This window comes from Eulemur rufifrons, chromosome 8 (genome assembly GCF_041146395.1).
Source record: "Eulemur rufifrons isolate Redbay chromosome 8, OSU_ERuf_1, whole genome shotgun sequence".
Classification (NCBI taxonomy): Eukaryota; Metazoa; Chordata; class Mammalia; order Primates; family Lemuridae; genus Eulemur; species Eulemur rufifrons.
The window spans coordinates 97,463,591-97,480,328 of NC_090990.1; the positions used below are offsets into that span (position 1 = coordinate 97,463,591).

Consider the following 16,738-nt stretch of genomic DNA (forward strand, 5'->3'; position numbering starts at 1 on the left):
CCATTAGACAGTGAGGCAATCTTGAGACTGAGGCCCTTTTTCGGCCTCAGCTTTCTGATATGGATCATGGGAATGGTAATAGTAATTATGCCTCTAGGAGTTGTGAAGGCTAAATGAGCCTAAGTGTTTAGCACATTACAGAGAATGATGATGATAATGGTGGTAGTGGTGATGGTGGTGGTGGTGGTAGTGATGACTTTCTTGAGAGCCTGCTAGTCTGCCTCTGGTACACAACCTAACTCCTAAACTCTCTGCTCTCTTGTGTACCAGAGAAGCAGATGACATGAAGGAGCAGATTGAGAAGAAATGCCAGGCTCTCAGTGCTGCAGACCCTGGCTCGGACCTGTTCAGTGTTCAGGCCCTTCAGCGACAGCATGAGGGATTTGAGAGAGACCTTCTGCCCCTGGGGGAAAAGGTGAGATGTGCTTCCAAGCTTTTTCAACACTTTTCTCTTCATGTTTATGCCTACACCAATGCCCCCTTCTTTGGTTCTCTCTCCCAGTTTCATAGTCTTATATTCTCTTTATCTTGCAACATACTTGTTCTTGTGCCTATACCTAAGTCAAGACCTCTAAAAGCACATGCCACATGGCCATTAGCATGGTGAAAAAATGCACTGAACTCATAGTGTGTAAGTGAGTACCCTGTGTCCCTTGCCTCTTTAGTGGGTTCCAAGTGACCAGAACTTGTGGCAGCTGGTTGTAGGCCGATAGCCGAGGATATATAGCACATGTCCATATGCCTGAACATGGACAGGATAGTCAGGCCTATGCCTGATCATGGTGCAATGTTTTATCAGTCAGGAATTGAATGAGGTTAACTCTGCCCCAACCCAACAGTGAACTCTGAACCTTGCCAGATGCACTCAGAGGCATCAAACAGTTTGACATTATCATGCAGCGTGAAAAGAAGCCCAGAAGATATCTATATTAGAAAAATCTTCACATGAAGAATGAGGATCCTTGGGTTCCCTAAGTGATGTTACAGTTAACCAGAAGAATCACTTAACCACCCTTTCCCACAATTTTTTTCTCTTAAAAAGAAGTATGGTAATGTCAATGTTGACTACTTCAGGGAGTTATATAGACTGAATGTTGATGTTATTTTATATAGCATTAAGACATGCTTATATATCACTGATGTCTGTTTGGGGAGATGAATACCAGGACTTAAATTCTTCTTTAGCTAAGATTCAGGTGCACTTCTAGGCTGATTATCAGAGCTCTTGCACCTCCCCAGGTGACCATATTGGGGGAGACAGCAGAGCGTCTCAGTGAGTCCCATCCAGATGCCACTGAGGACCTGCAGAGACAGCGCCTGGAGCTGAATGAGGCATGGGATGACTTGCAAGGGCGCACACAGGATCGTAAAGAAGGCCTAAATGAGTCCCAGAAATTCTACCTGTTCCTCAATAAGGCCAGGTAAACTTCAAAAGGCAGACTTCCACCAGATAGGGTAGGTAATTGCCATGTCTGGCCCCTGAGGAGAGGTTCTAGGAGCAGTCTTGGTGCAGATGCTGTTCACTGCTATGTGTGGAGGGCGCTACTGTGTCCAAGTCTCATTTCTTATATGGCACAAAAATTTCAGATTCAATGCTTCAAGCCATAAAATATTGAAGTTTGAAGGAATGTGAGGCCATCTAGGTTAAATTAGGCAAGCTTCTGTAAATGTATACTGGACACAAGGTACTGTGTTGTGGGGTTTTGAGGCTTTTGTTCAACTGAAGAGGCAGAGTAGAATATGAATAACTATGGTAGAAGATAATAAGGGCTGAAACATCCTAATAAACAGTGGGAGTCCAGAGGTGAAGAGAACAGGTGATGCTTTATAGGTAAAGTGGCATTTCCCTGCATCTTATCGGTCAGGATTTTAATAGAAGAGAAAGCTACTCATGTCACCAGAACTGTGCAAAGGTACATGGATCAGAAAGGTACAGAATGTTCAAGAAGCAGGGGCAGCTAGAAGTGTGGGTTTGGTATGTTGGGCGTGGGGGGAAAAAGTAGCAAGAGATATACTTAGAAATGTTGGGACCAAATCCTAGAGAATTTTCACTGTCTTGCTAGAGTCTAGATATTATCACAATCCAAAATTCATCTTGCAAATGTCCACTTTGTGGAACAGTTCCCACATTCTGTCCCATTGTATCACTCTGCCAGGAGAAGCATTAAAGTAGGAAGTCCAGGAAGCAGTAGCTCACAATGCAATGTTTTTGAAGAAAAAAGGAGGCAATTTTGGCAAATGATTATAATTACTCTTGACAACCACCTCTCCAATTCAAAAACTCTGTAAATCTGTAGTTTTTCATGCACTATAAATAAATAGCACATTCCCTAGAGTTAAGGTTTCCTATTAAGCAAAGAGTAAGTACATTCTATATGAGGTGCATAATTTATCATATATACTTTTAAGTTAATGTATGGTTGATATTTGACTTCTGGGAGGATAGACCTTAATCTAACTCCTTGACTGCTAAAAGAATAGGAAACAGGCCTTGATTTTTATCAACATTGTATGTGTTGGGGGTGTGTATAGTGGGCAGAGGCATGTGCTGGATTCTGTTGGGAATAAAATAGGAGAGTCTCCATAATAAGATATGTGTTTAAGCTCCAGAAACAACTTCAAAGGAACAGTAATTGACAGTAGTAATGGAATATGTACCAGTCCAAGATTCCAGAGATCTGGGTTCTAGTCCAGATGTCTGCTTTTATTTCTATCACAGGGAAAATTACTCACCTTCCCTAGGCTGACTTCCTTATCTCCAAAAGGATAGCAGAAGTATTCCACTGCAAGAATTGAAAGAGATAATATATATGAAGAGATTTTCAAATGCAAAGGATTGTTGTCATTAGATGATAGAAGGAAAGTAGCAAAACTAAGATCTGTGAAACATACAGAGCCAGATAACAAATGCTATTCTGGAAATGTTTTTTAGAGAGGGGGAAAACTGTAGAACACACACGCCTCACAGAAAGTTGAAGAGTTTGTTTTTCTTTTTTTTTTTTTTTTTGTCAACCCCAATATGTCTATTTCTTTAGGGACCTACAGAATTGGATCAGTGGCATTGGTGCCATGGTATCATCAAAGGAGCTGGCTGAAGACTTAACTGGCACAGAGATCTTGCTGGAGCGACACCAGGTATGGCTACAAAAGCCATAGCCACTGATTACTTGACCTAAAAACCTCTCCTCATTTTACAATTTTGCATGGAATTGACCTCTTTAGTCTCTTACCCCTTTTTCCCACAGGAGCATCAAGCTGACATGGAGGCAGAGGCTCCTACCTTCCAGGCCTTAGAAGACTTTGGTGCAGAACTTATAGATGGTGGGCATCGTGCTAGCCCTGAAATTGAAAAAAAGCTTCAAGATGTCAGACTAGAGAGAGATGATTTGGAGAAGGCTTGGGAACAACGTAAGAAGATCCTAGACCAATGCCTTGAGTTGCAGGTACAGCAAATTTCCAATTGTTAGCAGATTTAGCCTCAGTCTGTTCCTTCTATACAATTTTACATGGTTATTACAGGCTCAGTTCACTAGATTTTTCATGTTGTGAATACAAGGGCATCTCTTGATTATCTGACATTGTACTCTATTTTGTAGACTTATCATTGCTTTATGCTCAGCTCTCATCCCTGTTGGAAAAGCCAAGCAAGATAGTGGTCAGTCGTGGATGTGAAGTGGGGTGATCATCATTTATTTATTGATGGAAGGATTTGTCAATTGATTTTTATAAAGAGCCTACCAAGTGAAGGCCCTGTTGCCACAAAGATTAGTAAGATAGTGATCCTTTTCCTAGGTAGTGAAATTAGACATACAGACAGATCTTTCTAGTACAGTGAGATTATTATCAATAAAACGAAACATATGAGTGCTTTTATGTTAAACAGGAAGAAGTGATTAAAGCTTATGTGGGAAAAGAGTGTGGGTGTCATAGGCTACCCTGAAGGATAATGTTTAACAGAGTGTTAAAGCAATAACCAGCCACTATTCATGAGGCATAGGAAATGGAAAAGAATTGGAGATAGCTTATATATAAAATTAAAGTGTGTATTCAGGTAAGAGTAAAAGTTTCAGTATAGCTAAGATGCATCATATGAGTATTTCTTGGAAGATGGTGAACACCTCCTGTGTTTTTGTCACTGTCACAGGAGAGGAGTAAAATTATTTCCTCTGCCCCCCTGGAATTACTATACTGTCTGCCTCTAATTTCATTCCCCATAGTTGTTCCAAGGGGACTGTGATCAAGTTGAAAGCTGGATGGTGGCACGTGAGAATTTCCTGAGGTCAGATGACAAGGGTTCTTTAGACAGTCTGGAGGCCTTGATGAGGAAACGTGATGATTTGGACAAAGCAATCACTGCTCAGGTAATAAATACTAATATAAGAGTTCTAATAATAACTATTAGTAGTAATAGCAGAAGTCCTACAATTTATCTGATATTATGATTTATAAGTATTCTGATTCGCATTTGCCTCTTACAGAGAACTCTGAGCAGGCAGGGCAGCTGGACATTTGACATTGTCTTACCCAAGTCACATGTGGCCATTGGACTTTCTTAGTTGAAGTCTGGGATTCTAAAACTCAGCTTATAAAATTGGAAGTGATTTATACATTGTCTATTTCAACATCCCACTCAACACAGGATTCACCCTCTCCAAGGATCATGGGGAGTGCCTATTCTTTAGAGAACTCAGTACCACATATGTAGCCAATCTCAGTATAATTACTGGATATCTCTCCTCTGGTTGAGTTGAAATCTACCTCCCTGTAAGGCATTTACTCTTTGGTCCTGGGTCTGTTCCCTGAATCCACAAAGGATATCTCTGTTCTTTTCTAGGAGGGAATCTGAGTTTGCACCAAGGGCCTAATCTTCAGGCTTCTGGGCTCTTTCCTTTTCCTTCATCTAGGAAGGGAAGATCACGGACCTGGAACATTTTGCTGAGCGGCTCATAGCTGATGACCACTATGCCAAGGAGGAGATTGCTGCTCGGCTCCAACGTGTGCTAGACAGGTCAGTCTGAGTGATTGTTTTGTGAGCTACAGGAGATGTAGCAAAATGACGAGTTTGCTAGCATTAAGATGGAGAGGATACTCTGAGTTTTTGTCTTTACTAGATGCCTAAAACTATCTTGACACTTTTGGAAACTTTCTAACCTAGACTTATAGAATGAAAGATATGGTAATTACCTTCAAAATCACCTGGCTTAAGCACTGTGTTTTATATCTGAAAGTAATGAGACTATGTGAGAGGAAAAGGGCAGGTTGGCAAATGGGAAGACCTGTAGACATGGCATCAGTGTGTGGGGTAAAGGGTAAAGGGCAGAGGATGATCTAGCTCCCTCCTCCAGATGGAGGGCTCTCAAAGCACAACTGATTTCTGAGAGAAAAAAGCTTGGAGACTATGCTGACCTAAAACAATTCTACCGTGACCTCGAGGAGCTAGAAGAATGGATCAGTGAGATGCTGCCCACGGCTTGTGATGAATCCTACAAAGACCCCACTAACATTCAGGCAAGTCCAAAAGGGGAATCTCAGAAAATTTCACCATTTCCAAATTGTTGGCTGAATGATCATCCCCCTTTGCATTTTAACACTGTCTTATTGTTGAGCCACTGGACCTGTCATCAGGGACTTGAGTCTAATGCAGAGTAGGTCCTTCAGAAGTCACCACCACCTTGATTATGGAAGAGACATTAAGCCTTCATTTCAATCCCTTACCTTATTTCCCTAAATAAGAGAGTAATTTAGTTTCTGCTTTCCTTACAGAGGAAATACCTAAAACACCAGACCTTTGAAAATGAGGTCAATAGCCAAGCTGAGCATGTGGTAGGAGTCATCAACCTGGGGAACTCCCTGATTGAGCGGAGCGCATGTGATGGCAGTGAAGAAACCATGAAGGTAAGGGTTCTTCTCAGGATGAGTTTGGGATTGCAAAGACACATGACGATAAATCTTTTACTCTTTCAATGTTCCATGTATAGCTATGTAGGATACGTTCCATGGTCAGTAGTTTTCCACCTGACTATTGCACAAGGAAGGAAGAAAGCAGTGATGCTCATATTTTATTGCTCTCATCATGCTTAGTACCTGGAACTCCAAGAAAGCTTTATACTTAATTCCTAAGTCATATCATGCTTGTTTTACATTTCCTATCCCTTCTGCTGAGAGTTTTTTGGTATTTGGATGCCAGTTGCTATAACTAGCCCAGGACCCTTTGTTCAAACTTTTCCTTTCATCCAACACCCCTGTTGTTTTCCCAGGTAAAGTATAACTGTTTTGAAATGTGTGATATTCAAGTATCAGCTAATTTTGGCTAATCTGTATCTCCAGAATCTTCCTACATTATCCTCTCAAGTAGTCACAGGGCCCATGGTCCTAAAGACCCATAATGACCCCTCACTTTCTTTGGGTTAGGGGCAACTGGAAGAGCTGGAGAAACATTGGGAATACCTGCTTGAGAGAACAATTGACAAAGGGCAGAAGCTCAACGAGGCTAGTCGCCAACAGAGGTTCAACACAGGCATCCGGGACTTTGAGTTCTGGCTCTCAGAGGTAATTGCACTTTGAAATGGTGTGGGGCAAGTAAGTTTAATAAATACTTGTCAGATAAATGAATTTATACATGAACAATTTCCTTGACCTTTCTTGGGAAAAGTCTGGGGATATAGTTGCTAATCTTGTTCTCCTTAAAGGCAGTTTTCACCTGGCAGCTTTATTGCTTATTTCTCCATCCCCAGGCAGAGACACTGCTGGCCATGAAAGACCAGGCCAGGGACTTGGCTTCGGCAGGAAACCTGCTCAAGAAGCATCAGCTATTGGAAACAGAGATGTTGGCTCGAGAGGTAAATGTGCTAGAATCCCACTCCTCAGCAGAATGGAAAAGTTTCTGACTTTTCTCTATGCTGTCTTAGAAAATTATTTGAAAACATAGCCTTGTAACACTGACCTTAGTGTTCTCAACCAGCAGTCATTTCAATCAGGTCAAATCCATGGGGTGCAGAGACATTGTAGCTGTCACTGGTATTCAATTATCACTAAACTATAGATTCTAAGACTGCAGGAAGTGGATCCTAAAAGCTATCTAATTTATCTTCTCACAGATGCATACATATAAACTATCTTCCAAAGCTATATTTGATCTGGTCTTTGAAAGAAAATGAAAGTTTACCTTACAGAATTAGAAAAAATAAAATCAGGGCATGTGAAATTAAGTGGAACTATATATATATACACTCTGGAAACCCTGTGGAGGATTCCAGTTGCATCCTAATATCAACCAAAACTTTGTCCTGGGAGCAGTGATAAAAATCATGGCAGGTGTTAATTTCATCCTGGCAAATTTTATATTTTCAGTTTTATTTGGTAATACAGATTACACAGAAAGGGCAGGAAGTCAAAGGCTTTCTAGGTTCAAGTCTTCAGGACTTGCTGCAATTTCCTGTGACATCACAAGGCATCTGGGTTAGAATGGGAATAGACATAGAAGAGTCTGGGTATGTTCTGTGGGTAGCCTAAGAATGTTGCCAATAGAGTAGTTCTTGTTGAATATTTCAGTCAAAAAAATCAATCAATCAATTTGTAACTGTCAAATTCAGTACTGTGAAGGAAGACAGTCATGTATGGGGACAAGTGATTGCTCACCAAGGTCTTATATTCTCGTTGGGAAGGGAAGGCAATTATAGGGGGAAACATCATGAAGAGGAACAGGACATATAAAGCAAAATGTAAAGTTTGAGTAATGTAATCATGCTATCTATATTGTTCTCTCATTCAGCCCTTACCCAACCGGAACATACACTAATATGTATACAACTCATATTCAAATTCACTACCTTCAAAATCAACTTATTTGAGCCATGCTTTCAACTAGAACCAGTAATGGTTGAAGTCTGGGATCTGTGTAATACCTGTACTATGCTGTTCACTGAGCACACTGACCTTTCTAGGACGCACTCAAGGACCTGAATAAGTTGGCTATGGACCTGCTCTCTAGTGGGACTTTCAACGTTGAACAGATTGAGGAGAAAATGGATAGTGTCAATAAGCGCTTCCTGAATGTCCAGAACTTGGCAGCTGCACACCACGAGAAGCTGAAAGAGACTTATGCCTTGTTCCAGTTCTTCCAGGACTTAGATGATGAGGAATCCTGGATAGAGTATGTACCACCAACTCACAATGGGGGGATAATCCAAGAGAGTAGATAATCCACCAAACTCATTCCCATATATGTTGACAAGAAATATGTAATTGTTTTATGAAGTTGGTATTAACTTCTTCATGTTTGCCTTGGTCTAAAGTTAATGTTGATTTTATTTTTCCCAAATTCCTTCACTGGATGCAGGCAGAGAGAGAGAGACAGATGTGGAGAGAGTGGGGAGCAGTTACACATATGCTGGGAACAAAATTAAGAATTCATATATGTTTGTTCTCGATAGTTCATAGAAAGTGTAATGCTCACAGAGACAGCTGGACATTTATAGCCTACCCAGCTGACCAAGTCATTGTAACTATTCTTTCTATATCCAATGTATCTTATATGACACTGAATTAGACACCATACAGACAATGCTCCACAGTATCTGCCATGATTTCATTACCAAATCTAGTTTTGTTGTAAAAACTATGGTTGGGAAAATCTTAGCAAATCAAGTTATTTTTCCTACTTCCCATTTAACCTGCATCATTGTGTTTCTCTTCTACAAATCTGCTGATTCTTATGAGTAATCAGTGAATTATAGGTAAGCATAAGGTAACAAATAAGACATTTTAAAAACCTTTTTGGAAGCCATAAGAAAATAATCTTGTCTATATAGACTTTGTCTATGCTTCATGGTGACGTTCAAACATTTTACACTTGGAACCATCCAACTACCATGACTCTTGTAATAGCTCTGTAGCCCATTCTAGCTAAATTTATTACTGATATTAGGTAGAAATAATAAAAGCCATGAAGGTCATATATAATTTTCACATTTTTTAAAAGAGAAATATTAGTGCATATTCTTGAACAAGAAAAGAGAAAATACACAAATAGACAGGAAAAGAGACTAATGGGAAGGATGTCATAGCTGTGCATAAGGTCATCATTATGTTATTTTAATTCATATTGGCATAAGTTGGAAGTTTTGCAAATGCCTCTGCCACTAATTGTATTTTTGGTTATTGACACCAAGATGTTCCATAATTTACAACCTCTACTACCCCAAGCCACACACACGCTCTTAGAAAACTATTGCTTTCGGGTGACCTCAGATGTCTAAACTACACATTTCCTGTTTCCTTTCTTGGTCCCAGGGAGAAGTTGGTGCTAGTGAGCTCCCAGGACTATGGGAGGGATCTGCAGGGTGTTCAAAACTTACTGAAGAAGCACAAACGCCTGGAGGGGGAGCTGGTGGCCCACGAGCCTGCCATCCAGGTAGGACTAGCATATCAGACCTGAAAAGAGAGAAATAATCTAATAACAATCCCTAAAGTTATAGATAAATAAGGAGGGCACTACAAAATGTGAAAGTAGGGTGCCCAAGTCACAGACAGTCATAGAGTTCACAAGTGTTCTTTTTTCTTCCACATTTTGTCTCCTATGAATAGAAGAATTATGGACAGGGACGTACACTCTTCCCTGGAAGGAGCACTTCTAACACCCTTGGGCAGTTGTTGATAATTGGGATACAGGATGGGACATCTGGCAAAGCCGTACTCGAGCCATATGGGAAGAACACAACCCTAGCTCTAATTTGGCAGCAGGATCACTCTGTGACCATGAATAATCCATAAAGCAGATCATGGAGAGTAGCCTAGCACAAGAACTGAGATATTTGCCAAAAGATCAATATTTGAGAAAGTTTAGCAAGGTAGATCTTGCTGCAGATTTCTTCATTCTCCCAGGATTTTCAAGACCATCCTAAATCCCAAGGAGTTTATAAACCATCTGAAGGGTAGGAAAAGCTAGATGCTTTGCCAGGGGACTATGGCTAAATGGGGAGAGACTGTGGGGTGATGTGGTGTGGACACCATGTGTTTTTCAGAATGTGCTGGATATGGCAGAGAGGCTGGGAGACAAGGCTGCTGTGGAACAAGAGGAGATCCAGGAGCGACTGGCTCAGCTTGTTCAACACTGGGAAAAGCTCAAAGAGTTGACCAAGGCTCGGTGAGTGGAGACTAGAAGGCCCAATTCTCTTGCTGGATTCCAGGTGTTAGGCTGGTGTTAGGAGCATCTTACATGCCTGCTCAGCATTGACTGTTCTCCCCAACTACCTATCTATCTCTGAAGTCCCTGCTCAAATGGCAAGTCTTCTATGAGTCTTTCCCCCATTCACCCTAAGCAGAGTGATTATTCCCTCTGTTCTGAATATACCCTTCCTCTTGCACTTAATGCAGCTGTCTCTTATTTCTGTTTTTCTATGCATGTTATCCTCCATGCCAGACTATTAGCCACATATCTGTTTTGCTTTCTCTCCCCAGTTTTAATATTATGTGCACCCTTATTAATGGAAGAAGGAAGGAGTATTTTTCTCCCTCACAGTCATATAGCAAATATGAACCACATAACCCTATGGCCAAATGTAACAATTTCTGTCTGTAATTCCATGCCTTTTGCCAGTAGGAAGACATTTCTTCCTGGGAAATCAAAGGGATCTTATGACTCTTTCATGATTCCTTCATCTTACAAGAAAGAAAGCAGCACTCAAAGTAAAAAGAGACATTGCTTTGCTGATGATATACTCCAGCTCTGAAATCTCGTTTCCTTTTGTTTGGTCGGGGTTATCTTCCTCCAGTAAAGTTTCCTAGAGAGTAGATGATGACATAAAATGAACTTCCAGGGCAGGTGTGTCCTCCACGTCAAAGGAGATATGCACTGCTGACTAGTAGGTTGTGCTCAAGCCCAGTTCAATTGTGGTTGCCTTGTGAGAATAAGCAGGTCTGCTTGGATCAGATTGTGCCACTCTACTATACTCCCACTGCTTACCCATTCCTTCTTTTCCTTTTTGGGGCTTACCACCCTATTATAGAGGGCTTCAGTTGGAAGAGTCCCTAGAATACTTGCAATTCATAGGGAATGCTGAGGAAGAGGAAGCTTGGATCAGTGAAAAGGAAGCTATGGTTGCCCGAGGGGAATCTGGAGACACATTGGCTGCTACTCAGGTAAGGAACAGGAAGAATGGATCAGTTTTATTCGCTTTAATGTGGATCTTTCCTTAAGTAGTCAGTGTTTCCACCTGTAAAATTAGAACCTTTATCCTGGTGGAAAAAGGAGATGAGGGAGATATGGATAATTCTGACAGTTTTAAACATGAAAACTTAAGGTCCAAAGATGTAAGTAATTTGTCCACAGTCATGGAACCAATCAGCTGTGAATGCAGGACTCAAATCTTTTTTATTTTATTATTATTTTTTTTTATTTGAGGATATCATGGGGATACAAACATTTTTGGTTACATTATGACTTTGTCACACCCAAACCATGATTTGAGATGTGCCTTTGCCCGCTGCAATGCTCACCCCGTCCATTAGTTGTGAGTTTACCCACCCCCAACCCCCAATCCCTGAAGAATATTACTACCATGTGAGCACCATAGTGTTGATCAGTGAGTGCCAATTTGATGGCGAGTAATTGTGGTGCCTATTCTTGCATTCTTGTGATACCTCACTTTGGAGGATGGGCTCAAGCTCTAGCCAGGAAAATATAAGAGGTGCTAGATCACTGTCATTTCTTATAATTGAGTAATATTCCATTTTATACATATACCAAATTTTATTAAGCCACTCATGGATTGATGGGCACTTGGGTTGTTTTCATATCCTTGCAATAATGAATTGTGCTGCCATAAACATTCGGGTGCAGATGTCTTTATTATAGAATGTCTTTTGTTCTTTTGGGTTGATGCCTAATAGTGCTATTGCTGAATCAAATGGTATTTCAATCTTTAGCTCTTTGAGGTATCTCCAAATTCTTTTCCACAGAGGTTGCACTAATTTGCTGTCCCACCAGCAGTGTAAGATTGCTCTTATTTCTCCAAATTCTCACCAGCATTTGTTGTTTGGGGATTTTTTGATAAAGGCCGATCTCACTAGAGTTAGGTGATATCTCATTGTGGTTTTGATTTGTATTTACCTAATGATTAGAGATGTTGAGCATTTTTTTAATATGTTTGCTGACCATTATTCTGTCTTCTTTTGAAAAGTTTCTGTTCATATCTTTTGTCCATTTATTGATGGTGTTCTTTGATTTTTTTCTTGTTGATTTTTTTTTTTTGAGTTCTACATAGATTCTTGTTATCAGCCCTTTATCGGATGTGTAGAGAGCAAATATTTTCTCCCATTCTGTAGGCTGTCTGTTTGCTCTAATGATAGTTTCCTTGGCTGTACAAAAGCTTTTTGCTTTGATCAGGTGCCATTTATTTATTTTTGTAGCTGCTGTGATTGCTTTGGGGGTCTTTGCAAAAATTCTTTACCTAGGCTGACGTCTGAAAGGGTCTTCCCTACATTTTCTTCTAGGATTCTTAAAGTTTCATGCATTAGGTTTAAGTCTGTTACCTGTCATGAATTGATTTTTGTAAGAGGTGAGAGTTAGGGATCCAGTTTCAATCTTCTGCATGTAGTTATCCAGTTTTCCCAGCACCATTTGTTGAAAAGAGATTCTTTTCCCCATTATATATTTTTGTCTGCTTTGTCAAAGATTAGATTACCATATGCGGATGGTTTCATCTCTGGATTCTCAGTCCTGTTCCAAACGTCTATACCTCTGTTCTTGTGCCAGTACCATACTGTTTTAGTTGCTGTAGCCCTGTAGTACAGCTTGAAGTCTGCTAGACTGATACCTCCTAGTTTGTTCTTTTTTTCTTAAGATTGCTTTGGCTATATGAGGTCTTCTCTGGTTCCATACAAAGTGTGGAATTATTTTTTCTAGATCAGTAAAGACTTTTATAATGGTACTTTGGTAGGGATTGCTAAATTCTGTAGATCACTTTAGGTAGTATGGACATTTTAACAATGTTGTCAAATCTTAATACCATGATCTGTGATCTGTCTATGAGTCAAAGACATCATGGTTAAAGGTCTTTTCTTATAGGTTATATGTTACAGGTTACAGATTTTCTAAGGATTCCCTTGAATCCTGATGTTTCAGTGATTTGGAAAAAAAATCTTCTATGTCTAAACATTGGTTGCAGTTTCTACAAAATATAATTTTAGTAGAAGAGTCTACAAGACAGAATAGTTCCACAGTTTACAGACACCCTTTTTTATTTCAAAGTATTAGGGGGTACAAATATTTTGGTTACATGGATTGCTTTTATAATGCTTGAGTCATGGTTATAAGTGTGTCTGTGTCCCAGTTAGTGTTCATTGTACCCATTAGGTAGGTTTTTGCCCATCCCTTTCTCCCCACATGCACATGTGTACTCATCGGTTAGTTCCAATTTAATAGTAAGTACAGGTGGTGTTTGTTTTCCATTCTTTATATACTTCACTTAGGACAATGGTCTCTAGTTCTATCCACATTGGTGCAAAAGGCATTAAGTCATCCTTCTTCTTTGCTGAGTAGCATTCTGTGATATACATATACCACATTTTGTTAATCCATTCATGAATTGATGGACACTTGACTTGATTCCACATCTTTCCAATTGTGAATTGTGCTGAGATAAACATTTGAGTGCAGGTGTCTTTTTGATAAAATAACTTCTTTTCTTTTGGATAAATACTCAATAGTGGGATTGAGTAGATCAAATAGTAGGTCTACTTTTAGTTCTTTTATGTATTTCCATACTGTTTTCCATAAAGGTTGTACTAATTTGCAGTCCCACCTTTCTCTCCGCATCCATGCCAGCATCTATTGTTTTTGGACTTTTAGAGATACTCTTTTAAATGCAGGATTGGGTTTTCCAATAAAGAAATGAAAAACTCCTCAGTGTGATTTTGAGTTAATATAGACTTTGACAGCTTTTGAGAGAGTTGTTACAAAACAATAATGTTCTTATGACCTTGGGAACTGTGCTTAGTAACCTCAAAAATTTGGAATTTACCAAGAACTCTTTGTGGAGATTAATTTTCTTTATGTAATGAAATAAGGTAAGGTTTAGACTTGCAAAAGAAATCTTAAAACCTGTACAGCATATAATTCAAATTATCAACTTCATTTATTTGTAAATGTCTTTTAGAACATGTATGTGCACACCAGTGCACGTGTTCAAGCATTTTAACACCTTATATCAAATAAAATAGCCTCAAGGGCTTTTATTAATTAAACTTTTTATTTGAAGAATTGCACACTCATGGTGTAGTTGTAACAAATAATAAAGAGAGATCCCATATATCCTTTACCAAGTTTCCTCCAATGGACATATCAATAAAAATAATACAACATCATAACGAGGATATTGAAATTGTCATGATTCAGTGAGAATTCAGAACATTGCCATCACCACAAACATCCCTCGTGTTGCTGGTTTATATCCACACCCACTTCCCTCCTGTCCCCATCCTGTTTTTGACCCCTGGCAATCCCTAATGTGTTCTATAGTTCTATGATTTTGTCATTTCAAGGATGTTATATAAATTAAATCATACAGTATGTGACTTTTGAAAACTGGATTTTTCCCTCAGAGTAATACTCTCATGATTAATTGAGGTTGCTGTGTTTGACAATAGTTCTTTTTTTTTTTTTTTTTTTACTGCTAAGTAGCATTATTGTGTGAGTATAACACAGTTTACCATTCACATGTTGAAATGCATCTGAACTTTTTCTACTTTTTGGCTGTTATGAAAAAGCTACTGTACATATTCATGTACATATTTTTATGCAACATAAGTCTTCATTTCTCAGATAAATGTTCAGGAGTCCAGTCACTGGACCATATGGTGACTGCCTGTTTAGTTTTATACAAAATCATACTGTTTTCTAGTTTGTATGGGCTATGTCATTTTATGCTCCCACTAGCAATACATGAGTGATGTAGTTTCTCCATATCCTTCCTAGCATTTGGTGTTGTCACTATTTTTATTTTAGCTGTGCTAATGAGTGTGTACAGATAGCCCATTGTAGTTTTAATGTGCATATTTTAATGGCTAATGATGCTTTATACATCTTTTCATGTGTTTATTTGATGTTTGTATATTTTATTAAGTGAAATTTCTATTTGTGTCCTTTATTCATATTCTAATTGGACAGTTTGTGTGTTTGTTGGTTTTGTTTTACTGTGATAATAACACTTAATATGAGATCTATCCTCTTAATAAATTTTTAAGTGTACTTCACATTATTGTTGACTATAGGTACACTGTTGTACAGCAGATCTCTAGAGCCTATTCATCCTGTTTGACTTATATTTATGCCTGATGATTCATAACACCTCATTTTTCCCTCTCCTCAGCCCCTGGTAACCACCATTTCATTCTTTGATTCTATGAATTTGACTAATATAAGTGGAATCATGCTGTATTTCTTTCTATAACTGGCTTATTTCACTTAGCATAATGTCCTCAAGATCCATCCATGTTGTCACATATTGAAGAACTGTCTTCTTTTTTAAGGCTAGACAGTATTACATTGTAAGTATACACCACATTTTCTTTATCCATTCATTTGTCAATGGACATTTAGGCTGTTACCACATTTTGTTTATTGTGAACAGTACTGCAGTGAACATAAGAGTGCTACTATCTTGTCAAGATCTTGATTTCAATGCTTTTAGGATAAATATCTAGGAAAGGATTGCTGCATCATATGATAACTCTATTTTCAATTTTTTGAAGAATGTTCATGCTGTTTCCTATAAGGGCTGCACCATTTTGCACTTCAACCAATTAATGCAAAGGTTCCAATATCTCCACATCCTTGATAATAGTTGTTGCATTTTATTTTTTGTTCATAGCCATCCTGACAGGTGTGATGTGATATCTCAATGTGGTTTAATTTGCATTTTCCTAATGATTTGTGATGTTGAGCATTTTTATGTACCTTTGGGAACTTTATATATCTTCTTTGGAGAAATTTCTAATTTAATTCCTTAGCCCATTTTTTATTAAGCTATTAATTTTTATTATTTTATTTTAGTACTGAGTTATAGTAGTTCCTTATATATTTTGGACACTAACCTCTTATTAAATTCCTTGCAAGAATTAACTCATTCTGTATATTGCCTTTTCACTCTGTTGATTATTTTCTTTGCTGTGCAGAGCTTTTTAGTTTTATGTAGTCCCATTTGTTTATTTTTGTTTTGGTTGGCTATACTTTCAGTGTCATATCCACACAATCATTGTGAAGACCAATGGCATAAAACTTTCTATGTTTTCTTTCAGGAGTTTCACAGCTTCAGGTCTTACATTTAAGTCTTTAGTCAATTTTGAGCTGATTTGAGGGTATGGCATAAAACAAAGGTCCAATTTCATTCTTTTGCAAGTGGTGGTCCAGTTTTATCAACACCATTTGTTACAGAGACTGTCCTTTCTTTATTGGGTATTATTGACAACTTTGTCAAAGATCAGTCGACCATCTATATGTGGATTTATTTCTGGGTTCTCCATTTTTTTCCATTGGTCATTCTACGTCTTTATGACAATATCATAGTATTTTGATTACTGTAGCTTTGTAATATATTTTAAAATAAGGAAATGTGATCCCTCCAGGTTTGTTCTTCCTTGTCAAGATTGATTTGGCTATTCCTGGTCTTTTCTGTTTCCATATAAATTTTAGAATTGATTTTTCTATTTCTTAAAAAATGCCATCAAAGTTTTTTTTGGT

General features: G+C 38.7%; 1 protein-coding gene across 1 annotated transcript in view; it reads left to right on the forward strand.

Annotated features, from left to right (window-relative positions):
* The window catches only part of SPTA1 (spectrin alpha, erythrocytic 1), a 67,422-nt gene that overhangs the window by 34,568 nt on the left and 16,116 nt on the right, over positions 1–16,738 (forward strand). The window contains exons 26-39 of the mRNA XM_069479211.1: positions 271–415; positions 1,240–1,421; positions 3,036–3,135; positions 3,246–3,443; positions 4,218–4,361; positions 4,905–5,008; positions 5,346–5,508; positions 5,764–5,895; positions 6,412–6,549; positions 6,735–6,839; positions 7,944–8,152; positions 9,292–9,412; positions 10,023–10,144; positions 11,007–11,139. Of these exons, the coding sequence (XP_069335312.1) occupies positions 271–415; positions 1,240–1,421; positions 3,036–3,135; positions 3,246–3,443; positions 4,218–4,361; positions 4,905–5,008; positions 5,346–5,508; positions 5,764–5,895; positions 6,412–6,549; positions 6,735–6,839; positions 7,944–8,152; positions 9,292–9,412; positions 10,023–10,144; positions 11,007–11,139 (1,996 nt within the window). The remainder of the gene's footprint in view (positions 1–270; positions 416–1,239; positions 1,422–3,035; positions 3,136–3,245; positions 3,444–4,217; positions 4,362–4,904; positions 5,009–5,345; positions 5,509–5,763; positions 5,896–6,411; positions 6,550–6,734; positions 6,840–7,943; positions 8,153–9,291; positions 9,413–10,022; positions 10,145–11,006; positions 11,140–16,738) is intronic.